This window comes from Chrysemys picta, chromosome 3, assembly GCF_011386835.1.
Source record: "Chrysemys picta bellii isolate R12L10 chromosome 3, ASM1138683v2, whole genome shotgun sequence".
In the NCBI taxonomy this organism is placed as follows: Eukaryota; Metazoa; Chordata; order Testudines; family Emydidae; genus Chrysemys; species Chrysemys picta.
In genome coordinates this window covers 148,456,381-148,483,848 of record NC_088793.1, presented here as the reverse complement: position 1 = coordinate 148,483,848, position 27,468 = coordinate 148,456,381, and the positions used below count along the sequence as shown (strand labels likewise).

Genomic DNA, 27,468 nt, shown 5'->3' with positions numbered 1-27,468 from the left:
TCCTTGTGCTCATGTTCCTGTTTTTGTTATTGTTCAGTGTTCTAGAATCCAAACTCTAGCAGAAGGGAAAATGGATTAAATTCACTGGGTGAAGGGGGAGATCTTGACAAAATCAAATGAAAGGTACTATCAGCTTAGAAATGAGCCCTTGTACTGCAGGCCCAGGGTCAAGTGAAACACCATGCTCTCCGGTCCTGATCCCATCTGATATTGCCTGTGCTCTGAGATGGAGGCTTGGCATTGGATAGTGAGGAGGGGAACTGCAGAAGTATATGGATCTTTGGCAGGATGCCCTGCCAGGAGAGAGCTGCCTGTGTGACTGCTTAAAAAACTCTCTGCTGATTCTTTGGAGTGGAATAAATGGGACCTTGGCTACCAAATCTCTCTGCAACATAAGCCCATCAGTGTCACTAGTGCAGTAGGCGTGGGAGAAAGGGTTTAAATCTAGATTTGGTTTGCTCCCAGCTCCAGTCAAAACGTTTTCTGAGATTTGTGAACCTTTCAGGTGAATCAAGGCTCAATCTGGAGCAAAACTGTGCTATTCCCAGCTTTGCCATTGCTTCATTGTGTGACTTCTTTAACAAGTCAGTCCATACAGAATGCAGCTGCCCAAACTCCTCCTCTTTGCCCATCAACTTGATCATGTCTCTCCACTCTTTGAATCCCTACACTGGCTCCCCATCCGCCATCAGGACATATTTAAGCTTCTTGTCACCTTCAAAGCTCTATAGAGCTCTGCCCCACATACATATCTTCTCTTGCTGAGCTTGTCGCCCTCTACTCCACCAGCGTTCCCATCTTCGTCAGCCTGCTTGTCGGCTTCTTATACAGTGCCTCCGGGCCTTTTTCCAGGGGGTCCCTTATGCATGGTACAACTTCTCCGAGCTCCTCAGCAAAGCCCTAACCTATCCATGCTTAAGTCCCTTAAAATCCCACTTCTGCCGTGCTGCCTACAATGAATCTAGTTGATTTATATAGAAATGGCTGGAGAGTGGCCAGAACATTATGGGCCCTACCATTAATAAGTAGCAATAATCACTTAAACCCGTCGGGCTCAACGGGTAGTGACCAATGGCTCCATGTCTAGTTGTCAGCCGGTTTCAAGCGGAGTGCCCCAAGGGTCGGTCCTGGGGCCAGTTTTGTTTAATACCTTTTATTAATGATCTGGAGGATGGTGTGGACTGCACTCTCAGCAAGTTTGCAGATGACACTAAACTGGGAGGCGTGGTAGATACGCTGGAGGGTAGGGATCCGATACAGAGGGATGTAGACAAATTAGAGGATTGGGCCAAAAAAAACGTGATGAGGTTCAACACGGACAAGTGCAGAGTCCTGCACTTAGGACGGAAGAATCCACTGCTACAGACTAGGGACCGAATGGCTAGGTAGCAGTTCTGCAGAAAAGGACCTAGGGGTCACAGTGGACGAGAAGCTGGATATGAGTGTGCTCTTGTTGCCAAGAAGGCTAATGGCATTTTGGGCTGTATAAGTAGGGGCATTGCCAGCAGATCGAGGAACGTGATTGTTCCCCTTTATTCAACATTGGTGAGGCCTCATCTGGAGTACTGTGTCCAGTTTTGGACCCCACACTACAAGAAGGATGTGGAAATATTGGAAAGAGTCCAGCGGAGGGCAACAAAAATGATTAGGGGTCTGGAGCACATGACTTATGAGGAGAGGCTGAGGGAACTGGGATTGTTTAGTCTCCAGAAGAGAAGAATGAGGGGGGGATTTGATAGCTGCTTTCAACTACCTGAGTGGGGGTTCCAAAGAGGATGGAGCTCGGCTGTTCTCATTGGTGGAAGATGACAGAACAAGGAGCAATGGTCTCAAGTTGCAGTGGGGGAGGTCTAGGTTAGATATTAGGAAACACTATTTCACTAGGAGGGTGGTGAAGCACTGGAATGGGTTACCTAGGGAGGTGGTGGAATCTCCTTCCTTAGAGGTTTTTAAGGCCCGGCTTGACAAAGCCCTGGCTGGGATGATTTAGTTGGGAATTGGTCCTGCTTTGAGCAGGGGGTTGGACTAGATGACCTCCTGAGGTCCCTTCCAACCCTGATATTCTATGATTCTATGTGGTTGTAGGCGAGTCGCTTACCCGCTCAGTGCCTCAGTTTCACCATCTAGGAAATGTGGATGTGTGCCTTTGTAATAAAGAATGCTGAGGCTTGCTTAGTGTGAACACATCCTTGAAGATGTAAAGCTATACAAATTCCTTATTTTTATTTTAACAAGGCCATGAACACCTGGGAGCTTCACAGTTGCCTCTACAGGGCTTCTTGCAGCTTCACAGCAGCAGCAGGACTAGAACTTCAGGCCAGGGACTGTCTACTCTGTGTGTACAGTGCCTTGCACAATGGAGCCCTGTCCTTCACTGGTTCCTAGGCACTACTGTAATAAACATGATTAATAACGGAACTCATATCCTCCCCATCCCAAAACAGAGGCCTCTACCACAAGCCAAAAGAGACTCTCCATCAACTGTTAGCAGCAGAGGGCTGATGACACATGGCTGGGTGGGTCTAAATCCCTCCTGTAGAAGGCCATGATGCAGTTCATTACAGCATTTTTGGTTTTATGTATGGGGAACCACTTGGAACTCAGTGGGTTTGTCTGAGCTGGCACTCGTTCTGTTTAAACTCCCAGCCAAAGGAAAGGTTTGCGGGAATGTCTGAGATCACAGCCCTAGGGGATGGAGCTCACTCGATATCATGGGTCCTTCTCCTGCTCCTCTCAGACCCGCTGGATGCTGAACTGGAAGGGGAGGATGTTTCGCATCCTGATTTGTGCAGCCTTTCAGTGTAACGGTCCCTCTTTGCTGCCATCACCTTGTTCTCAATCACAGCCCAAGCACCAGCATGGCTACTCCTGGACTGGACATAAATAGGCTGCTTGGCTGAGGCTGTGCAGCGCTAGTGGGTATGTGGGAGAGACAAACCGGACCCATCGCTGCCAGCGTTGTTGCGTTTGAAGCCGTTCTTAATTGGCTACCGTTTCAAAGAGGCTGTCACAGAGGCAGCGCTGGCTGCTGGGGGTTATTTACTCAGCACTGTTGCTGATGCTTTTTTTCTTCTTCTTCTTCCAAGCCCCTTTGAGCAGCCTGTTCCCCTGCAGGCAGGAGGAATTACAGGCCTCACACTCTCCTGGCCCCAGCTCTGTTATCATTCCTGTCTGTGCTTGGACAGGATCAGCTCAGGAGAGCCCAACTGCCTACTCCTAACAGGATCACTACCAGCAGGACAGCTCCAAAGACTGCTGGCTCCTAACAATCCAGTGGGGAGAGGTGGGCAGCTTACCACATCACACACGTGTGCGTAGGCCTGAGAGAGACAGTTTGTCTACATGGCTGTGTGTGTGAGAGAGAGAGAGACTGGGTGGGGGAGGGAACGAGACTGAATGGTGTCTATGTGCCGGTGGTTTTGCACCAGCTTGTGTTTACGCATCTATCTTCTTTCCCTTCATTCCCTGCACAGGGGCCTGTGTGATTGGAGATGGGAGTTGGGAGATCTTTTCCCAATACCCTGGCTATGTGCTCAGCTGACGATCGTGTGCACGCAGCCGCCCTCTCTTCATTTGCTGTCTAGGAAGGAACGTCCAGGAGAATTAGAATGATTTAAAGAACAGAGGCAAGAGATAAAGAGTTGCAAGAGGAGATATAGGAGAGCAGGGCTAGTGCTCACGCTCCAAGCTGAGACGTAGCAGGGAGCTGGGACAAATAAGGACAGAGAGTGGCAGGAATGAATAATGATTCTGGGAATCATGATGCTCGTGGTTGTTTGTGTCCCTTTGCTCTAATCTGCTTGTCATGTATTCTGCAAAATTTTAATATACTTTTTTTTTCTCGTCGGTTGTGATAATCCCTCTGAGGCTTGGGACTGAAACTGGTTTCCTTACTGCTTGCTTGTTTCTCCATCACACACACGCTGCTGGTTTCTTAATAGAAGATTGCTTGTGAAGCTGCATATACTGCTGTAGGGAGACTCACCAGCACTAGGACGGCTATGTTATTGTAGGATTGCATGCAAACACTGCGTGTTGTATGGCTTACTGTATTGGTGCACACCCTGGTTTGTTCGTGTAGGGTTGCTCGTGAATCCTGAACCCACACAAATGCTGATTTGTTATTGTAGGGTTGCTCGTGCTGGCTGTCCAGTGCGCTCTGGTGTTTGTTATTACAGAGCCGTGCAAGAATATTGGGATGACTCCCTGACTTGTGATAGGGTTGCTTGTGACTGCTAGGTGAATGCACTCATGTGTTTTGGCAAGGTTCTTCAGAAGTGCCGTGCTGCACAGAAACAGGTGTATTATTGTAGGGCTGCTGGTGTTGGCCAGGAACGCCATTTTCTTGTTGTAGGATCATTTGTAGCACTTAGCTATTGACAGGCATTTTATTTATTTATTGGTGATTAAAACATAATTTGATTTGAAAAGAAAAGCCCCTATTCCATAATGCCGTGGGCTTTGCAAGCAGAAGAAATAACAAGGTATGGGTCTCTTGTACTCTACATGTTCCTGTGTGATTATTTTTATTTTTAAAGCAGCTGGGAGGGGTAAGCTAAACCAGCCCAACTCCATGCATCTCAATTTGAGGCCCCTGAACATGGAGTCTGTCCTCTCAGTCAGCCTGCCCAATGGCCACGCTGGAAGCAGCACCTTGTAGAAATAAAATTAGTGGAGATATCCTATCTCCTAGAACTGGAAGGGACCTTGAAAGGTCATCAAGTCCAGCCCCCTGCCTTCACTAGCAGGACCAAGTACTGATTTTGCCCTAGATCCCTAAGTGGCCCCCTCAAGGATTGAACTCACAACCCTGGGTTTAGCAGGCCAATGCTCAAACCACTGAGCTATCCCTCCCCCTGTAAATGTCAAAGGTACTAGGTCAAGAGACAGGACTGGTTCTTTAGCAGAGGCCAAGCCTGAAGGACCTGCTGACAGTGTGTGATGGTGAAGGATTAGAACTAGGAGACACAGTCCTGGATGCTCTTGGGCAGGCAGCTGTGTGTGTGTGTGTGTGTGTGTGTGTGTGTGTGTGTGTGTGTGTGTGTGTGTGTGTGTGTGTGTGTGTGTGTGTGTGTAGGGGTGGGGTGGGGTGGGGTGGGGTGGGGTGGGGTTTGGGTAGGTAAAGCTGCCTACAATGGCTCAAGAGCATGAGTATCAAGTAGGAAAAGAAACCAGAGAGTTATTTATAAGGTGAAAGCAGATAAACTACACGCACAAATGTGTTACTTTTTGAAACATAAGACTGTAATAGAGGCTTCTGTAATAAGCCAGCTCTGTATGTCCTTTCATGTTAACCCAGGCTAAGCACTGAGGATCTCTTGTTTATGTGTAGTAAACCTTGCACTTCCCTCCCACCCCCGCCCCAAGTTCAAGCAGCACAGAGATACAATTCCTTCTTGTTAAGGGTTTTTATTCCTCCTCACTTGTGCTCTGAGCTGTGAATTCAGCTGATGGGAGGAATCCTCCTGCAAGACTTGTCTTCGAAGCGGGGAGGGCCGAACAACCATCTTTTGTCCTCTTTCACATCCCACAATCATCTGTCTGGTGTTGATAGACTTTTCCTGTTGGGCAGGATATAACACTTCCTGTTGCAGATCAGCACTTCCTGCTAGTTAGTGTCACTCTCTTGTCTGGTGATTTACACAGTCACAGCGCCTCACAACACAACTGCTCAAATATTACCTTACAATATGGGATGCAGACGTTAGAAGTGAGATTAATTCATCCAGCAACTCGCAAGCGTTCAATAAAGTCTAAACACATTCTTCTACTTCTCGTATCTCTTTCAACAATACTAAGACACGGGTGAGCCGGACTGCTTCCAGCGACGTATTTGTCAGTGTTCAGTGGAGACAGGGGGACCTTGGCATGAGCTGGCATCTGGTCTGCCAGCATCACAGGGCATTCATATGCTTGTGGGGTATTCATGGCTGTGTATGTGTCCACGTGTATATGAATGCAGGAATGTGTGTAAGTGTGTGCACCTGTTTGAGAGTACACACATGTTGATTGTGGGGGTGACTTCACCCTTCCCAAGCACTTTGGTGCACCATTCTCCACATGTGCTTTCCCCGCCCCCCACATCAGCCTGCATAATGTCTGCAGCAGGCACTTGGAGGCTGATGGGAATGGTACGTTTTTTCCTCCCTCTCCTTATTGTAAATGGAAGGAGGTGAAGGCAGAGATGAGACTATGCGTTGCTCTGGCTCCACTGGCAGCTTCCCGCGCCCGGTGATGAATGAGCTCATTGCTGAGACTTGCGTGCAAGGCTTGGGAATTTCTAATAAGGGGGCCAGCCGCGATGCCGGCGCGTGTGTGTTGGTAACGGCACAGAGTGATATTAGGCCACAGCGCTGGGGCAGCATGAGCAAGAGGAGAAAAGAGAGTGGAAGGGAGAGAACGAGCCAGAGCAGCACAGAGTTGAGCACAGATTTAGGGGAGAATGGCGCTGGCAGCATGGCATTGCAATGCAAGAATAACAGAAACTGCTCCCAGATTGCTGTGTGCAGCTGTAACCTGCTCTGCACAGAACTGCTGCTGTCAGCCCCGGGTGGACGCACCTGAGAGCTGGATCTGGCCTCAGCCCTACTATTGTCGGCTGGGCCTGAGCGGGTCATTGCTACCAAGCGCCTGCTCCTGGCTTACAGAGCAAATGGGTGGCTGAGGCTGCCTGGAACCAGCCCTTGGTCTCGCTCACGCTGCAATTTCACACTTTAAATTGTGCCTTTACCAGTGGCCATGGCCCCTCCCCTCCTTTGTAGCAAATTTGGGTTTGTGCTGCCGCTGACGCAGAGACACCTGCATTTCCAGAAATGGTGCCAGGTCAATTCTGCAAAGATCCCAGACTATGGGGACTACAGAGAGGGGGCTTAGTGAGTTATGGGGCTGCAGGAGGTAGGAGGCGATCCCTGGCAGGAGTGGGCTCCACTCATCCCAGACTGCATGAGGGCCAGAGGGAGGCTGAAAGGAGAGCTGCTCAGTAATTGCTCAACTGAGGAGGGAGGGGGCCTCCCATTCTTGCCAATCACCCCAGGACACCAAGGGGGACGTCTCTTGCCGGGGTGGGTGTTTGAAAACTCAGGATCATTGGCGGGGAAGCTAGTGGCCCCTGCCCCCACCCAGAGCACCTCCGGACAATCCTAGCAAGCTGCAGCAGCTCTGGGCTGCTCTCTTTGATCTACCCCTGTAACACTTATGTCACCTGTGCGAAATGAGCTGATCGGTGCCTGTGAAACTGAATGTGGATGAAATGACCAGGGCTCTATAGCAATTGCTCTAAAGGCCGATAGAACTGCCTGTGACCTCCCAGCTGTAGGAATTCTGAAGCATTCTGTAGATGTCTCCCAGGGTATTCTATTAAAAGTCTATAGGACCCTGCTGCTGGGTCAGCCCAGATCCCAGGGAACAGGGGTCCGCAGCCTGAGAACTGCCACCACATTTTGGCACTAGTTGGCCCCACTGTGAACAGTCTCAACAGAGGAACCAAAGTCTGAATGGGCCATGGAGAGTGAGTTCCCCTCTCATGCCTAGCGAGGGCCATAGGTGCTGGAACAAGGGGTGCTGGGGGGCTTCCGCAACCCCTGGCTTAAAGCAGTTTCCATCCTATACAGGGTTTACCCTTTGGTTCAATGGCACCCCCACTATACAAATTATTCCAGCCCCCCTGGCGAGGGCCCCTCCAGGGCCGGGGCATGTTGGTGGGGCAGTGTGGGGAAAGAGAAAGTATTTTGAAGTGCATTTCAAACAGCTGAGTAAAGCAAACAGGTCCCTGTGCCCCTGTTTGCCTCCCCTCCCTCTCATGTCTAGGGAAAAGTGAAGAACTCCAAACACCTCAGATATCACCGGCTGACAACCTCTGTGCTTTGATCGCACCAGGCCTCACAAGGCCGGATTGGTTCTGCCGTTGGATATGAACCCCTCAAGGACAGCCTGGGTGCTGCAGGAAGTGGTGCTGGTGATTTAGTAGGGGGTGGGTTCTACTGCAAGTCAATGTCCAGCCCAGTAGAGAGCCATGCAGTTCGGACCCCATCCCCACCCACTGACCAGCCAAAGTGCCCTGGTGTTTTCATGGCTTTAGCTTTAGGCTTCTCTCCAGTCCTGCCTTTCTATGTTTCTCTACCAAGGGGAATGGCTAGAAAAGGGAAATGATCCCTGGCTCCTGACCACCTTCTCCTGGCTGGCTGTGTCTGCCCAGTGCCCAGGGACTGAGGCAGGTGAATACATGAGCCTTAAAGGAGGGGCTGGCCCTAGCCTTTGGATCAGGCTCCCCCTATCAAAGACCCTCAGCTCAGGACTGTAATTATCTTTCCATTTTGGCATCATCCATCCCCCTGCCTCTGGCTCATGAGCTGCCCTGGCTTCCATGGAATTGCTGGGGTGGCACTAGCCAGGGCACATGGGGTCGCTGCCACTGGGAGCTGGGTACGCTCCAGCCTGGCAGAGCACACGTGAGAGGTGCTGACAGACGGGCGGGCTGAGCTGTAGGGATCAGTCCCCAGTGTGCTCATGTGCAGATGTGCCACTGCTAATGCAAATGGATCCTGACAGCAGCCAGGTCACGCATTATTGCTACCCCAGTCCTGCCTCTGACACAAGAGGAGCCTTACACGTGAGGGAATCGAAATGGGGCTTGTACCTGCAACAATTCCAGCAGCTTAGCAGGATTGTGCAATGATCAGTCTTCCAAATGTTCCAAACAACCTGAGGTGAAGGAACTAGGTCTTAGCTACCCCAGGAGTGCACCGGGCTCTGGCATAAGGACACTCTGGTGGTAGCCACTGTTTTGAATTCTATGAGTGCATTCAGTGTCTGCCAGTGAGGGGCTGGAACCTGACAGAGAAGGGAGTGTGTATGCCGTCTCTCCCAACAGCTCTGCTAATGCAATCCTCACCAGCAGCCCCCTTTGCTGTTCCAGTGCTGGATCCCAGACACACAGCTCTGCCACAGCCCCTCAACAGGGCCAGAGTAACCCATTACTGGGCCCTAGGCAAACATTCACTTCTGGACTCCTACCTTGTTGGAGAAAGCAGCAGTTTGTTTACCCAGTGCCCTCCTCCGTCCTTGCCTCCGTTGGGCGTGGCACAGTGTGGCTCAGCTGGGTGTTAGGACTTCCTCTGCCAGCCCAGCCCCTGGGGCCGATATGTGCACACGCTGAAAGAACTTAAAGTGAGCGGCGTTGCAGCCTGAAGCACGGGGTCACAATGCCGCTCAGCTTTGGCCTGGCTAACCCCTTGTCATGATGGAGAAATGTCTGGGCCAGATTTGAGTGGTGGTGTGACCCAGGGCTCCAGCTCGCAATACCATTCACTCAAGTATGTGAAGTTCTTTCAGGCCAGGGGCAGACCCACATTGGTTTTAAAAAATAATGGGGGCCTTAGTCATGTGCCTCGTTTGCCTACGTGTTAATCTTATCCTGCCCCTCAATCCCCATTCTCTCCCCTGACCTTCTAAGCTGGGTGCTTTGCCCATATATTTTGGCCCCAGCCTACCCTACCCACCTCCACCCCTCTGCTATTCCAGTCCAATCAATTCAAAATTAAAGCTGAATAGGTAGGCTGAATATCAGGTTGCGGGATAGTCAATCAAAGGAAGTGGAGGAAGCTCCATCGCTTGGGACATTGCACACCGGACTGGGCAAGGCAGTGCTGAAGAGACTATAAGCAGGGCCCCATGTTCTCTGCAGCACAATGGGATCAAATATTGTGGCTAAGGGCTCCCCTAAATTCTGCAGCAAGAATCCCTAAATTCACTAACGTTGCTGAGCAATGTAATGTATTTCCATGACATACCCTCCATTCCCACCCCTCTGACACCCAAACACACACCTCTGTGACTCATCATTGAAAACACTCAATGATAGATCATTCACCAGTGATCGTTTTCAGCAACAGGCATTTTTGACAATGGACTTTTTTTGCTCATTTCTCCAGAGAGCCCAGCACTCAGCAGTCATGATGTTGTCTAGACAGCCTGATTTACTCTCCCGTCCATGATCGTTGCAGGGATCATCCTACCAATATGACTCTCAGGTCTCTGCTGGACATGTCCATACCAACGTAGCCTAGTCTCACCCAACTTCTCTGCAGTTGGCTAACCTGGATTAGGCCCCTCCCAACCTCATTTCATTTCTTATCACAGAGCATCCAACTATTTGACCATCTCAACATCTTCATTTCCGTGGTTGAGAGCACACACTGATTTCATGTCTTGTGGCTGGCCAAGTCTCTGTTCCATGCATTCAGATGGGTCAAATTACCGTTTTGTACACTCTGCCTTTTAACTTTACTGGTATCACAGCTCCTGCATTTGCACCAAGCAGCTTTGGTACGATGTCAGGCATCACTCAGGAGAACACCATTGTCTGCAACCATTGATCCTAGCTATTTCAATTCTTCCACTCTTCTAAGCTCTCTGCCTGTGCTATCCTTTATGGTAGGTCCTCCTTCCTCAGCCTTACCAATGCTCACACTAAGTCCTGCCTACTGAAAACAGTGTTGGTTTGCAGGGTCTCGCAGTCTTCAGCACATATCACTAAGTTATCAGTGAATAGCATTTTCCAGGGCAATTCCCTTCCAGGATTCTCACTTATCTCAGCCAGGAGAGCCGCAAACAAAAAAGGACTCAACGCAGACCCTGGTGCAGGCCAACGTTTACTGGAAATTCTCTCCTGTCGCCCCATTTGGTTTTTGACTACAGTACTCACTCCATCATACATATCCTGGATAAGATAGACATATCTTTCCAGTACACCTCTCCATCACAAACTAATTCTTTTAGTATACGATCATATCCCTTCTCCAAGTCCACGCAAACCAGGACCAGTTGCCATCTCTTTTCTCTGACCTTCTCCATTGGGATTCGTAGAGTAAATATGGCATCAACTATGCTCCTTTCCATCATAAAGCCGTGCTGACCCTTCCAAATTTCAACTGTTCCTCATGGATGCTTTTCAGTAATCTTATCCCACACCTTCATAGTAGCTGATGTCCACTTAAATGGGTAATAATTAACACACACTGTAATATCACCTTTATTTTTAAACATGGGCACCACAAAGGTTTTACATCATTCATCCAGCATTTTCTCTTTCTTAAGAATATCATGGAATGGACTTGTAAAATCCTTGAAGCCGTCCCTTCCCAGTGACTTCAGCATATCCAGACTTCATCTGGTCCAGGTGCTTTCTCCTTTTTCATTTTCCTACGTGTCTCTACAACTTCTTCCTCCTTTATGGAGGAAGAAGGGAGACTCTTATTTCAAACCCAGGGTGTGGGGCTTGAACAGCTGACCTGTACTGCTTGTCCAATAGATATGCTCGTGTGAACTGATGCCCAGTGCGCCGGGCTGCCGCAACTTAATGGAATGTGCAGCAAAAATGCTGAATTCTGTGCTATGTTGTGGAAGGGCCATATTCCATGTGCATGGAGTTATGGAGTCTATGGGCCCTGACTGAGAAAAATGGAGCAATTCTCCTCATAACCATTGTTTCAGGTTTTCTGTCGCATTTTCGAGGTTATCTTCCCACCCGTAAGGGCTAGAAGTTTTGTTTCTTTGAAATGAAAGCTGAGATTCTGCAGCACAGTTCTGTGACAAGGAGTGACTTCTACAGCCAATTTCAAGGCAGTAGATTACACAGGGCCTTGACTATAAAGAGCATTCCTGCCTGGCTGTGAGGGAACGGAGGCCTGGTCTGGTTGGCTCACAGAGCCTTTCAGACTCTCATTTTCAGGCCGCTAACACTGATTCCACGGGATCTAATTTTTTTTCCTTGCAGTTGAATCAGAGGAACACTGTCCAAACGTTAATTCCTGTGAAGAAGATGGAGAAAGGCCTGCTGCTGGAGCACATCCTGCGCAACCTGAAGGTTCCTCAGAGCTATGAGGTTCACCTGACGCCCATCACCAACTTTGGGGCTGGTGATATGGCTGCCCGCATCATCCGGTACATGGAACGTAGGTATCTTCCCCCTACATCCCACCCAAGAGAGCAGGGGCAGGGTCCCCTTCAGCATTGGGTTGTTGGGTTGTGATTACAGGAGGGAGTCTCAGGGTGATGCAGTGTTGTGGTGACGCAGTGCCATCACTGCCCTTTGGCCAGGGCTCTGCAGCCTTCCTCACCATGGGACCCCATGCAAAGACTTTGGGTAGGGGGCCAAATTCATTTTACATAATGTTATGTTCTTTGCTTTACAGCCACACACAGCCCAGTGTTCCCAGTCACGCTACATGGCCCCTTTGCTGCTGGATGAGATTAGGCTCCTCCGTTCATGTTAGGGTGCAAGCCATGGGCATTGTGTTGTAGCCAGACTGACCACAAAGGAGAGAGAATCTGGGGGGCCTTGGAGCAGTTCATTCCACAGCTCTTTTCGTAGCTAAGCCAATGTGTTGTAGCTGTGTTCTAACTCCTGTGGAGCGCAGGGCCCTCTCCCTGATCCTGCAGATCACTGGCCATACACCCAGCTCCCTGCTCCCACACCACATTCCTGCAGGACACTTTGATATGCTGTCAGGTAGTTGCCCTCTCAGTTTCACTCAGGAGTTTGGGCATGTAAGACCCATCTATTCCATTTCCATGTGATTTTGCACAACCCTCCATTCCCATGGGGTGACTATTGTGCCTCAATTTCCCCATGGATTCCAGTCCCCTTTAGTCGCACACCAGCGCCTAGACCTTATTGATTTCCTGCAGGGTGGCAGACCCTATTCTAAGGGCTACCTCATACCACCAGGTATGAAGCTGTCTTGATTCCCCTACTGGATACCAGCCTTCCCATTCCCAATGGATTCCATAAAAGAATCTGCTTGGGTAGCCCTGCATAGACACTAGATCCAAGGACTTGCGCTGAACAAAAGGTTTGCGTCTGGGGTTCTGTCTGCATTTTGAAAATAGAACTATGAACCCACAAACTCAGGACCTTGGTGTGTCCCAAACACAGGGATTCTCCCATTTGGAACTCAGGGGCTGTGGAGTGGCTCTGCGTTATTTGGGCATTTCTCAAAGTGTTTCTTTTTTGTTCAGGTTTTGATTTTTTTCCTTGGGAAACAAATGCTATTCTAAACCCTTTTGTTTTCTGTTTCCTTTCCCAGCGATTAACTATCCCAACCCGGCAGGTAAGCAACGAGGCCTCCGGTTTTATTTTTGACTATACTGAGTGATACCTGCTGGAGCAGCCACAGGCAACTACCAGACTTGCCAGAGAGAATGGGGAAGTGCAGCCATGCCAGGGGTGCTGGGTGGCACAGGTGGCTTTGCCAGTTCCATTCCCCTAAAACAGCATGAAATTTACAAGCACTGAAAATTTCTTCCACCACCAAGTGCTCTTTGTTGTAACCCTTCATGTCGACAGGAGAAATACACCAAAGAAACGCACCCCACTTACACCTGCTGTACATATGACCTCCAACACGGCTCTCCTAACTTTAGCAACATGCTCCTATCAAGAGGGGCATCAGCAACTCAGCATTGTCCCAACAATGTCTGGCTTTTTCAAAATAACCCGTCTGGTCTGAATTGGGAAGGGAGCTGCCTGATACCCCTGCGGGATGTTGGAGAATGTTTTCCAGCATGGATCTTCTTCCCCTGCAAACACCCACACCCCCGTTCCCTAGTCTCCTTTCCCAGCATTGTTCTTTCACCCAGGCATTGCTCTTCCAGTTATTCCCTCTGAGGGATACACTTCCAACCCAAAGCTTTAGGGACTGGCTGCAGGGCCTGATTTTTCTTAGGTACTGAGCACCCATAGCGCCCATTGACTTTGAGATGAGAGTCTTCAGCATCTCTGAATAATCGGGCCTGGGTGTTTAACAGGAATAGGATGGTGCCCAGAGTTCTTGAGAGAGGATTGTTTAGGGTGGTCCCAGAGGGTTAGAACTAGTGGTGGAATCATCTCCTCTGGGTGAGGGTGGAAGCCCCACTGGCTGAATCACGGGAAACTTGGCAAGGTAAATAAGGCAGAGGTTCCCATGTTGACAGAGCACTGACTGGTGGTCCACAGAGAACAGGCTGGTCCCGTAGTGCTGGCTCCTCCTCCTTGTTTCCAGCTGCCAAATTGAATGAAACAAATTTGAAAACATATATTCAGTATTTTCCTAATGTTTCCTTTCCATGTAAGCAAGTACTGTAGCTGCTACAGGGATGCTGTGATGGTGGCTGGGAGGAGTCTAGGCAATGGCGGCTGGGACGGGAGGCAGCCAGGAGACATTCTCTCAAACAAGGTGTGGTCCACACTCTGAAGAGGTTTTTGAGCCCCTGCGCTAGGGAGTTTGCTGTAGGAAAAGGTTCTGCTCTAGCTAGGGGCAATAGCTTCCTATCTAGTCATGAGGCTTTTCTGTCTGTAATTCGTATGATTCTGGGACTTCCCTCCTACTAGCATGTCCCTTCCCCCATGCTGCAACGTGGCACCTCAAGTGTCCCATGTGCCTCCGATTCCCACAAATCTTGAGTGAGGGCTGCACCTTGGCCCCTTCTCCCAGCTCCTTGCCTTCTCTGGTGAAGACCCACTGGGAAACATTAAACAAATTGCCAGGGTCCTGTATTCTGTGCGTCCAGAACACATTCCCTTCTGCACCTGGCCTGGGGAGAGATTCCATCTCAGTGAATAGGAGAAATCTTTCCTTTTGCCACTTCTTTTCATTTCCACATAACTCTCAGGAAATCCTGTGAGGACCCTTATCCCAAGGGTGACTATGTCCTTGGGCACTTGAGAAGTGGGGCCTCCAAAATCTGACATTTTGGCTGCTTGACAAGGGCCACAAGACTAAAACGAAACTGATGCAAATGGGTTCGGTTGCAGCCCCCCTTATATTTCGATACAGGGGAACAGTCGCAGGTCCCACATGCTGTGCTCCATCTTGAGGCAAGCTGCACTGAATGCTGGGAGCTATGTGCTGCTCCTTGTGGGTCCTGCCCACCGCATGAAAGGTGCAAGAACAACTGCATTGTCGTTGCTTTGGCCATCCCCGCTTTATAGCAACGTTCCTTCCCTTCAGACCTGCTGGCCAGCGAGATATGGTCACGAAGGCTGCTGGCTTTGTGTCCATGCTGCAAAGTTAATAACCCAGAATGGCACCCCACCCTTTGGAGCTGCTGGCTCCACAGGATCATCAGAGTGTGTCTCTCTGCCCTTAACTTTCCTTCCTTCCACTTTGAATTCCCTCCCGAATGCCCAGCTCTCTGGAGCAAAAGGCAAAGATGAGATGATTAATGCCCATGGCAGCTTGATCCAGGGCACACATAATGGTGATTAATTTACAGACTCAGAGTGTCGCTTAATATAATTATTTCTTCATGCATATTCTCTTCTGGCCTAATAAGATGTTAATGATGTTGGGCCATGCATACATGTGGCATGGTTACAGTTGTAAGTGCAGCAGCGATCCAAAGGGAGAGGACGGGGTGCTTAACTTTCATGCACTTTGAGGTTAGAGACAGGAGTGACAATAACCAGTAAAAATATATCCAACTCTAAGAAGTTAAGTGATACCTTCTGTTGTTTTACTGGATCCCTGACTCCTTGTGGTCAGTAAACATCTCTTGGCACTTACTGCAAGAGTAAAAGTGTTAACCCAGGGCCAAATTCCAGCTTGGGTGAGTCTGTTCTTTCTCCCAGAACTCCCCCTGCTGGTTCAGTTGGTTACAATCTTCACTTCCTATTCTAAACTCTTGGGCAGAACTTGTGTGTGCAGTCAAACAGCTGCCGTGTTCCACTCCAAAAGTGGTGGGTGAAATGATTTCCCCGTATGTCCAGTCTAGCATTCTGACATCTTTGGAAATGATGCGTAGTGAAATATAAGAGATTATTAGGAGTCTGGTGGCACCTTAAAGATTAACAGATTTATTTGGGCATAAACTTTCGTGAGTAAAAACCTCACTTCTTCGGATGCATAAGTGAGGTTTTTACTCACGAAAGCTTATGCCCAAATAAATCTGTTAGTCTTTAAGGTGCCACCAGACTCCTTGTTGTTTTTGTAGATACAGACTAACACGGCTACCCCCTGATAAGAGATTATTGTTTTCTCTGCCACAGGTCATTCCCTTCCTGAGCAGGAGCAGTGTTTCCGTCTCCCTGCATGTCGTGCTAACGTGATCGGTCATCTATTGCACGCGATAGAGGGTGATCAGCCCATGGGATTTACCATGCCTGAATAGACCTAAGGAGATTCATCCAGTCCATTGTTTGCACCTAGTGCTTCTAGCCCTGCCTCTGACAATGGTCAATGGGAGATGCTCTAGAGAAAGTTGAACCTCCTCCCCTACTGTGAATGTGGGGAAGTGAGAAATTAGTTGGGTGGTTAGAGCATGTATCTGAGATTCAGGATTCTCAAGTTCTATGCCCAGCCCTGGGAAAGGAGTATGTGTGCCTAGTGGCTTGAGCACTGGACTGAAGTTGGAGACTCCTGTTTCTATTCCCTGCTCTGTCATTGGCTCTTTATGCAATGAGTGCAAATCAGGCTGAATGTCATGCTCGGTCTTAATTTCCCCGCCTGTAATATGGGGATAATGATTACGTATCTCCCCAGGGTGTTCTGAAGCTCAGTGAATGAATGTTTATAAAGCACTTTGAGATCCTTAGGTGGAATGCATTATGGGTCTAATAATATTGAACACTCTTATCTAGTGCTCTTCATCCTTGAGTTCCAAAGCACTTTACAAAAGGGGATTAAGCATCAATGTCCTCATTGTACAGCTGGGGAAACTGACACACCGAGGGGAAGTGACTTACCTATAGTCATACAGGAAGTCAGTGGTAGAGTGGGGATAAAACCCAGCTCTCCTGTAGCCCAGTTCCATGTCTTAGCCATCAAATCACAATAATAAGAAGTGCAGGTACCCCTAAGTGTGCAATATGTAACAATCACTATCTGGCTCCCATAGTCTGTAACTAGGAATAGCTTCCTTCTTTATGTGCACCACAGCCTGAATATCCAGGCTGGGACTGGCTCCCCCATACCTGACGTGAAAACCTCTGTTCCATTTTTCTAAAAAGGGAAAAGCCTAGAAATGCTAAGAGCCCTGGTAGAGGATCACTCTTGGGTGAGTGCAGGGAGGTGGCTGTGACCAGGGATAAATACCAGGGCACTTTCAGCCGCAACCACTGCAAAGCACATTGAGGAACTCTGCCAGGTGAAGGAAGAGCTGCCTTTGGGAATCCCGCTCCACGTTGGCTCTGGCAACCCAGAGAAAAGCTTGTGTGTTCAATATTTAACCCAACGGTTTAATATTTAAACAGGGAGGTTCCTTTGCTCTTCTTGTTGCTGAACCAGGATCCCAGCCAGGTGGATGGAATTTGTGGCAGGGTTTGCATCACACTGCCAGGGTCAGCCATCAGGTTACTGCTGTATTCTCAGCAATGCAGGGGATCATTAAAAGTATTATTGCATAAGAACATAAAAATGGCCTTACTAGGTCAGACCAATGGTCCGTCTGCCCAGTATCCTCTCTTTGATAGTGGCCAGTGCCAGATGCTTCAGAGGGAATGAACAGAACAAGACATGGCTAAACCATGGCAAGTATTTCACTCTGGCAGGGCTGATTCTGCTGGTATAGGAGCTGGGCCTGGTGGAGGTGAAGCCAGGCGTGTTGGTACAACCTAAACAGATTGGAGGCTGGTGGGTACCAGCCTCCCCTGTCGTGATCTGCTGGATGTGCTGAGACCTTCAGCACAGCAGGCCTGGATCTCAGCCACCTTATTCACATAACCCCCTGGAAAGGACACAGAGCAGCTGCTGTCTCACTTCTTCCCTTGCCTTTCGGAGCTGGAGACAAACCAGCCATGGAGAACATATGACCGTGATCCCCATGCCTCTAATCTCCCAGGCTCTTGCCAGGGCCAGTCCCCACTTCTCCCTCCTCCTCTTCCAGCGTCAGCTGCAGAGCAGCCCCTGCGCTCAGCGCTACAAAGCAATAGCTAATTTGGATTAAGATGCTAATTAGAAATGAATGGACTGAACTGAGAGCACTTAGCCAGGGTTAATCAGAAGTTAAATGGGCAGCCGAGCTCCCTATGACTACATTCAGCAGTTTCCTGCTGAGCTCCAGGGGCCTGCATTCAGCAGCAAAACCCAGCTGCCTTGGTTAGTGAACCATTGTGATTGAGTCCCTCATGGACAGAGCATATGGCGCAGGTGGTAGTGAGGACCGTGTGTGGATACCAATGGATCTCAGAAGAGGTCCATTTCTCTTCCTTTTCACCCTCCCAAGTCTAACATGGTGGGTGCTATCCAGTCCCCATAGCGATGTGCCATCAAGGAGAGACAGGCATACAGTAGAAAGAGGGGACAACAATTTAGAGCCCCAAGTTCTATACTCCAGATAAGATCTCCAGAGACACTGACTGATCCACTGAAATCCACGTAACCCCGGTCTCTCTCCCAGCCAGTTTCTGAAGCAAGCCACATCTGGAATCAAACTTCTTGGGATACAGGAATTTGGAAACATAGGAACTGATGTAAATGAGAGTTGTGCTTTCACATACCCTTAAGGGAAATGTGTTGCTGGTGCTTAGTGCTCAGCTTGTGTCCCACAGCCAGGGCCGGCTCCAGGCACCAGCTTAACAAGCAGGTGCTTGGGGCGGCCAAGGGAGAGGGGCGGCACCTGCGGCAATTCGGGGGTGTCAGGTCCCTCACTCCCTCTAGGAGCGAAGGACCTGCCGCCGAACTGCCGCCGTCGATCGTGGCTTTCCCCCCCCTCCCCCCCCCAATCGCCGCCACCGGTCGTGATTACGATCGCAGCTTTTTTTTTTTTTTTTTTGCTTGGGGCAGCAGAAATGCTAGAGCCGGCCCTGCCCACAGCAAAGGGATTGCTAGCCTATGTCAGTTTCTCCTTTTAAACGTGTTGCTTCCCAATGTCATTGGATGCCCCTGGTAGAGCAGAGCTCCTGGTTGAGCTGTCCTGCAGTGGCTTAGGGCAGACTGTGAAGAACCAGGGCACAAACCCCCAATTGGCTGTAAGAGCTATACTTAGATTTCACCAGACAATTATCAAGTGTAAACGCCTCAGGCACTATAACTTAACATGGAGTCCCAGACAGTCCCCTTGGGTACTCCAGGTAAGCCTGCCTTTGTGATAGATGATCCCTTACACCATGAATCTCACAAATATTCAGGTTACTCCCAATCCCAAAGAATCGGTCACTTACTCCAGGTCAGCTGCACTTTAGCTTGCACACCAAAGACTCTGTTTGTAGACAGTCCTATACTAAACTATCTAAAGATTTATTAACTAGGGAAAGGAAATGAGAGTTATTTACAAGGTTAAAGCCGGTGAACATACCTTTTGAATTTTAAGATTGTAACTCATTTGTGTATGTAACAAGTTTCTATAATAAGCAAATATGTCCTTTAGGTCTAACTGAAGCTAAGCAGCTGAGGATCCCTTGCTTGTGCCTAGAAACACACACACACACACACACACACGCACACACGGAGTCCAAGCAGCAACGAGACATTGTTCCTCCGTGTTAAGGAGTTTTATTCCCTTCCCCCCATCTGCTTTGAGCTGCAAACTCAGCTTATGGGAAGAATTCACTTGCATGACTCATCTTTGTGGGGTGAGCGGGGGAGAGTAAACAACAAAGTCTTTGGTCCTCTTTAATGTTCCACTCCAGTCCTTCTGGTGCTGATGGGCCTTCCTTGTCTGGCAGGACATAACAGCCTCTGTTGGATGCTTGTATTTCACACTAGTTAATGTCTCTCTCCTGTCTGGTATTTACATAGTTACAAAGGCTTACAGTGCAAATGCTCAAATATTACTTTGCAATATGGGATACTGATGTTATAAGTGAGATAATGTTTAAATCCTAAACACACTCTTCTACTTCTAATACCTATTTTAACAATACTAAGACACAGGTGAGCCAGACTGATTCTAGCAATGTATTTGTCAGTGTTCAGTGGAAACATGGGGACCTTGGCATGAGCTGGCACCTGGTCTGTCAGGGTCACAATCCTGATTTACCTTTGCTGCACCATCCACTTGTGTGTGAGTTTTTATACCTCACTTGTGTTCCCTCCAATTCGCTTCCTCTCTGAACTGAGCAATCCCAGTCTTATCCAGTTTCCTGACCTATGGATTTCTCTCTCCAGCCTCTAATCATTTTCACCTGCCATCACTGGACCCTGTTCTAGTTCTGCTCTATTTCTTTCCTACATACAGCTCCCATTGACTTCAACAGAATCCCAGTGCAGGCATCCAAGGTCAGTGGTTGGGCCTTGATCTCCTTGACCTTGGACCTGTCCTTTATCATAAAAGTTAAAGGTGGAGAAGCCTTGTCAGGTCCCATTTGGTCCACTCCGTGGGAGCCAATGTAACGTCAGGCCTACGCTAGAAGCTTTTGTGGAATATGATTGTCAGTTGGGGGAGGAGGGTGACTTAAAAAAAAAAATCTGTACCAGCAAAAGTATCCAGCCAGTTATATTAGCATAAAAGTGCTTTTGCTGGTATAGTCTGTTTCACACCAGGTCTACTCTACAAAGATTTGTTGCTTAACAGTATCAGTTAGGAGTGAGGCGGAAAAATCACTCTCCAACCAACACAGCTGTGCTGGCAAAATCCCCTGTGTAGCTGCAGCTTATATCAGCAAAAGAGTCCTTTGGCCGATGTAGCTTTTATGTCATTCAGGGAAGTGGCTTAACTACACAAGCAAAGGAACTCCATTGTCAATATAAGTTGTCTCTCCACTAGGGAGCTTTGCTGTTGTATCTATTCCTGCAAACCTGTTCTAGAGTAGGCCTGGCCTCAGATTCTTCCCTACAGTGCATTTGCTCATGCTTAGTCCAGTCTGGTTTCAAGTATCCTGGTGATGAGGCTTCTACGGGGAGATGATTTGACAATCTAGCAGATATCGCTTTCTGGAAACTTTTCTGGTATATTTAGCTTGAATGCTCCTTTTACCCTTCTATAGCTCTGCCCCCACGGAGCACCCTACTGATTCTCCTTTCTCCTTGGTCTTAGTACCCTTATTCCACTGTTGTAGACAATCACATCCTCTACCCAAGCTAGATGTATCTAAGGTGCCACAAGGGCTCCTTGAGTTTTTTAAGCTGATTAAGCTTTCCTCCCTGGTTAGTTCCCTGCCCACCTACCCCTGTGGCGACATGGATTCCTTCTGCACTGACCCAGCATTACAGTGCAGAGTCACAAACACTGACTTGCGCACACCCCCCAAGTGAAAAAGCCAAACCAGCAGGTTTGGGGCATGGTGAAGCTCAGTAACTGATCGGCCCCTTTTCTGCCCACAGATAACACCTGCCACTTTGAGGACGAGAAGATCTGTGGCTTCATGCAAGACAAGATGGACAACTTTGACTGGACCCGTCAGAATGCCTTGACTCAGAACCCCAAGCGCACTGTCAACACAGGGCCATCCACAGATATCAGTGGCACGGAAGAAGGTATGCAGGCTTCCAGTTTTCCTGTTGCTCAGCTCTGTGCGTATTGAGAGCATGAAGAGCCATTGTACTGTGTCTTGCCAAACCCCTGTCAGGGGCTCCTTAGCCCTCAGCCCCCTGCCCCCCCATCCCCAAGATCCGGAGGATGGAGTGCTGATCTGCTTTCCAGACACACACGTCTGCTCTGCATGGGGCGCAGGGAGCAGGCGGTTAATTTGCATGCTACTGATTGGCATTAAATACACAATTAAAACGCCCACAACTTTGTTTAAAGGAATAGTGAGAGCTCGTTACCAGCTAATTGCCTGCTGCCAAATGCCCTTGTCCCATCTGATGCTTGTTTTGAAGTCACAGAGGGAGAAGCAAGTAGTACTGAATGTTAGGAATGTCCAAGCTGGTTCCAACCAGATGTTATCTTAAGGAGGGATCCCAGTGAGGCCACCAGCCCACCAAATCTCCTCTGTGCCGCGCCCACTTGGAAGCGGTTTGGGTGAGCCCTTGATGGCTGGGATTATAAGTGTGAATGGTGAGGGTAAGTGCTGAGCACCCCGCTTTGGAACAGCCTCCTTATCTCTGCTTTGTGGTCTCCTCTGCTTGCCAAGTCTCTGGGGTGCAGTGCAGATGTGGAAGGAGCCCCCTGGCTGGGCAGGGAGCATATTCTGCTATTTTAGCCTAGCAGTATTACATTCCTCCTTCTGTAGAAAGGGGGATGAGCACATGGGAAGCACCCATTTACCAGCCAAATAAATTGCTTATCCTGTAATTGTTCTCCAATATGAAATGGACACCAGTAAAATAAACAGCTGTATTCTAAATCTGTATTGCATTGTAAAGCTGTTCTTCTTCCCTGCATTACTAAGGGTAGGTCTACACTTAAAACACTGTATCGGCGCAGCTGCGCTGCTGAAGCGCTGTAATGAAGACGCTCTGTGCAAACGGGAGAGAGCTCCCCCATGGGCGTAGCTAATCCGCCTCTCCGAGAGACGGTAGCTATGGCAACAGGTGAAGCCCTCCTGCTGACAGCATTGTCTACACTGGGGGTTAGGTTGCTATAACCATGTCGCTCAGGGGGGTGGATTTTTCACACCCCGGAGTGACATAGTTATACCAATATAGGGCTGTAGTGTAGACTGGTCCTAAGAACCCCTCTGATATTGTTAATTAAAGATCTTGCCATCCAGGGCAAATTTGTTGGAGCTTCTCACTCAGCTGGGCACAGTGAAATTAGAGTGATCAGTTTCACTTTCCTCTCTCTCATCCATTTCACTCCCCAGTTCTCCTCCTGCACAAAGCAGCCAGATTTGGGGTTCCCAGTGCTGCAGGGGAAGGACTTAATTCCCCCCCACCAACAGCTCAAATCCCAACATTTGAAAAGCATGACCTCTGCCATGCCAGCTCAAACTGCTGACCTATCTAGTTAACTGTCCTGCTGCCACTCCTCAGTATACTCCAGTGGCAGGTGAAAAAACCTGAGCAGGATCAGCAGGGCACAACTGGCCAAGAACATGGTTGGGTGTTTTCAAAGCAAAGACTGCTCAGCCAAGAGTGAGAAGAGCAAGCCTGACTCCTTCTCCCAGCATTTCTCTCCATGTCAGAGCCTGCCCTAAATGTTGCTTCTAAGCTGTCAGCATCTCCTTTGAGCTGCAGGGAGGGAGACCTGGTGCATTGCCTTTCCCCACCTTTCCCTCTTGGTCTGTAGGTTATTATATGTTCATTGAGGCCTCCCGGCCCCGGGTGCAAGGAGACAAGGCCCGGCTCATCAGCCCCCTGTACAACATCACCGGCAAGTACTTCTGCGTCTCCTTCTTCTACCACATGTACGGGAAGCACATTGGTGAGTCACCTGAGAAGGGGCAACACTGGCCTGGGGTGGGAATCCCCCATGGGGGAGGGTCTTCCAGCCATGTCTGCACTGTGATCCTCTGTTATCCTCAAATAGTCCTTTCCACCCCCCAGTGCAGAGCTGAATGGGGCTGCGAGCCCTGCATTTAAAGCCTTCTCTGACAAGGGCACCAGTTCCCTGCAGTGCCTACTCTGTACCTTGCAGTAGCCCTTCAGCCCCTGAGCCTCTGCCTCCCTACCACACCAGCACCATGCCGTGATCCCCCATGAAACAGGGCTGTGCTCCCTTGATCATCCCCTTCCTGTAGAACACCTGCTCCCCATCACCATCCCCTGCAGCGGCCCCTCACCCCTGCTCTTCTATCCCCTGCGCTGTAGCATAACATCACGCCCTTGCATCTGATCTCTCGTTCTCTCGCCACACCGCAGCCATCCCACAATCCCCCTCATCCCCTCCTCGGCCAGCTGTGGATGTTCCCGTCTCTCCCCTTGAAACAGCGGGGTGTGATATCATAGGAGAGACTGTGGGCCTGGTGGGGTGCAGAGGGAATTGTATCAGGGGGGTATTGTCCCTTTGTGGGACATAAGGGGAAAATGGGACTCCGAGGTTGCTGAAGTGGTTTTGGGGTGGAAGCCAGTTCTGACAGGATGACAGATCTGTGGGGGGGGGGACTTGTATCCTGAGGCAAAGCTGTTCTGAGGGGGCATCTCCTCCCACCCTGCTCCTCTGACTGCTGAGTTGGAGCCCATGTACTTAGCAAGCACCATGGAAGAGCCTGGCACACTAATGAGTTTCCATGTACAGTCATGGAATAATTGCTAATTTGTCACCTCTTGATTATAATTTCATTAATTTGAATAATAGATGCACTCTTCCCACAGTGCACCAGGTTATTAATCACCTGCTGGACTGGAGCCTGACTGAAAAAATCACGGCCCAGACAGGAGTGTGGCCGCCTTCTGGTAAATGAGGTTAATTAACAGCTCTGCCTCAACACCACTGAGGTCAATGGCATGGAATGTACTCCAGGGACCAGTCCCTTACACCATGACTCCGATATGTGGCAAGGCAGAAGAGGCTGGGGTCCAGGATCTGGGCACTTCCTGCCTGGCTTGGACTATTCTGGTTATGTGACTGTGAACTGCTTCCCAGCAATGAGGAGGTGAAGGTTGTCCCAGTGGTCACTTAGAAGGTGTCCACCCCTAGACCTTCAATGAGGCCTCAGGGATGGTCTAAATCAGTGATTCTCAACCAGAGGTACATGTACCCTTGGGGGTACGCAGAGATCTTCCAGGGGGTTCATCAACTCATCTAGATATTTGCCTAGTTTTACAACAGGCTACATAAAAAGCACTAGTGAAGTCATTGCAAACTAAAATTTCATACCGACAATGACTTGTGAATATCACTCTATATACCATACACTGAAATGTAAGTACAATATTTATATTCCAGTCAATTTATTTTATAATGATATGGTAACAATGAGAAGGTAAGCCATTTTTCAGTAATAGTGTGCTGGGACACTTCTGTATTTTTATTTCTGATTTTGTAAGCAAGTAGTTTTTAAGTGAGGTGATACTTGGGGTACGCAAAACAAATCAGACCCCTGAAAGGGGTCCAGTAGTCTGGAAAGGTTGAGAGCCACTGGTCTAGATAATACTTAGTCCTGCCAGGAGTGCAGGGGACTGGACTAGATGACCTCTCGAGGTCCCTTCCAGTCCTACGAGTCTATGATTTTGCCCCGCATTCTCAATGTCGTGACGATTCAGCGAGATCTCAATATGCTCGTACTTGCTGTCTGAGTGGGCCGGGCTGTGTTGGTGCTTTCAGGGGCAGGTTGTGCTGAATTTACACCCATGTCAGTCCCATTTCACACCGGGATTTTCTGTGTCTGCTGGACTCATCCAATCACTCAATAGAGCTTGGGTCACAACGGGGTACTCACATGGCTTTGTGCATGGACTCTCCTGACCTCCTCTGATCAGGTCAGCCACAATTGCCTGTTGAGTGAACCAGGAGCTTTTGCTGTGGACTGACCAGTGTATGTTTTTACCCAGCCCTTCTCCATACATCTTAGAAGGCTTTCCCCCTTCATCAGTCCAGCGCAGAGTGAGACAGACCAGTGGCGGAAGGAGGAGTGGCAGGGAAAAAAGAGATCTCCTCCAGCCTTGCTTAGTTTGGGCATAGGGCATTGTACCTCATACAGGGCACTCCAAGAAACCCCTTCTACAGGACAGGAAAAGACCCTCTTCCCATCGGAACCTTTCAGCACCCACATTTAACATGGTGGTCTGGGTTTGGTTTGGAGGGAGGATGAAATGGATGCAGATGGGACCGGATGCACTGGAGTTCTTTTGCTATTGGCATTTTAACCCTTTCTGCGTTGACTCCAGCTACTAAGAAGCCAGAAAGGCTCCGTGACTCGGGAAAACCACTGGGTCCCATTTCCATGTCCCAGCCTCAGGAATCTTTCAGCTTCTGTTCATTTCTCCATTTAGACTCCATCCTTCCTGTCTGGTCCCCGCTCTCCTCTTGCCGCCCAAAGGGGCGGTTAAATTTGTGCGAGGTGGCTGGATTGTTTCATGTTAATGGCATGTGATGATTTCCCAGGGTGGGTGCTGCCGAGCTGAGGGTGAATGAATTCTTTAAAATGCAGACTGACTGGATAGAGTCAGAGGGGAGAGAGAATTCTTCTCCCTCTGCCTGTTGGAGCTGTGGCCCATGTGCTGTGGCCCAACAATGCATCCTTCCATAAATCTGAGTTCACGTACTTACCTTCTCTCTGTTTTAGGGTAGTGCCCATCACTGTGGTCTCAAATCATTCTGGCTTCAGTATAATTTGCTGGGACACCAGGGCAAAATCAGTATGCTCCCAGTAAATCAGAGCACCCAGTAACCCTAACACTGCCTCTCTCACCAAATCTTGTTCTGTAAGGTGACCTACCACTAAAGCCTACACTTTGGGGATCAATATCCCTACTGCTAGCATGAAGCTGACTAGTCTTCCAGAGCTGGCATGTCACGAGCTCCTCTTCTCATCCCTCTGGAATCTGACCCAGCATTGGGGATCTCCACTAGCATCCACCACATTTCTTGGACCTGATCGTTCCCTGGATGCTCCTGCCTTCAGCAGCTCTCCAGCCTGAGGGCTCTCTGGGCAGTAGCTAATCTCCCCCATTAAGGACACACTGTGTTCCCTACAGAAGGCTCTGTGGTTAAATCTTGATTTCCAGTCCGTATTCCTTGCTCTAAGAACAGTTTTGCTTACATGATCGGGGGATCAAGTGGGACCAGGCCCCGCAGCTTTAGTACTGCTGAAGGTACCAAATGGATGTCCCCTGAGGCTGAAGTCATCCAGCCACGGAGCAAGTCCAGCCCAGTCAGGGCTCCAGCTCTCCGGTTCATTCAGTCGTTGGCCTCTTCACTAGGCCCTGTTGTGCCAAATGAGGAACTGGACTGAGACCTCCCACCCAGCCATGCATCACACCTGACAATCTGATGACTTAATCACTGCACATCTGAGCCACTTTCCTTTCACTCTCCCTAAGCTGTCCGTTCCCCACGTGCACCGCGCACACTAGTGTTTATATCTTGGCCAGCACAGCTGTACCAGACCCAGTGCTAGCACAGGCCCATCGCACCAGTGCCAGCCTGTGTCCCGTTTGCACGGCCAGAAAAACGTCAGCAGGCCCAGGGCCAGCATGCATATGAGTCCCAGCCTCTCCCGGCAGCTGGCCCTCCACCACGGCACCATGCAACCCTCTGCCACCATGGAAAGAAGCGGTGTAAAAGTCAACATTTTTATTTCTTTTTAATAACTAGTTTATTACCTTTTATTCTTCCCCCACCACCACCACCACCACGACCATGACTTGGAAGCTGCTTTACTCTCACAATTTGACTATAAAATATCCATAGCCATCCAGGCAAATCGTCCCTGGGAGAGTTCCCAGCCACTGCTCGTTTATAATAGATCTGACGAAAGAGAGAAACCGAATACAAATGGAGCGTTTGTAGCCAGGGTATAAAATATTCAGTGACTAACAGAGCAGGGCAATGTTGAATGTGTCTCAGCTGAGGCGAGAGCTGGATGGAGGGGAGCTCTCTGGAGGCCCTTCCCATTCCCCTTGAGTTATTTGGCTGTTGCTTCTTCCACACACACCCCCTCAGAATTAGGGTTCCCAGTATCCTGTGACCTTGAGATGCTCCAAGGAACCTAGAGATGGGGGATCCCCT

At 49.3% G+C, this 27,468-nt stretch overlaps 1 protein-coding gene across 12 annotated transcripts in view; it reads left to right on the top strand.

Annotated features, from left to right (window-relative positions):
* Nucleotides 1-27,468, top strand: part of MDGA1 (MAM domain containing glycosylphosphatidylinositol anchor 1) — a 208,212-nt gene that overhangs the window by 158,941 nt on the left and 21,803 nt on the right. For 9 of the 12 annotated variants that reach the window (XM_042848492.2, XM_065590536.1, XM_065590539.1 and 6 more), the window contains 4 exons: nt 11,774-11,951; nt 13,086-13,109; nt 21,237-21,389; nt 23,086-23,220. In XM_042848492.2, the coding sequence (XP_042704426.1) occupies nt 11,774-11,951; nt 13,086-13,109; nt 21,237-21,389; nt 23,086-23,220 (490 nt within the window). The remainder of the gene's footprint in view (nt 1-11,773; nt 11,952-13,085; nt 13,110-21,236; nt 21,390-23,085; nt 23,221-27,468) is intronic. The other 3 variants (XM_065590540.1, XM_065590544.1, XM_065590538.1) reach the window with 2 other exon arrangements.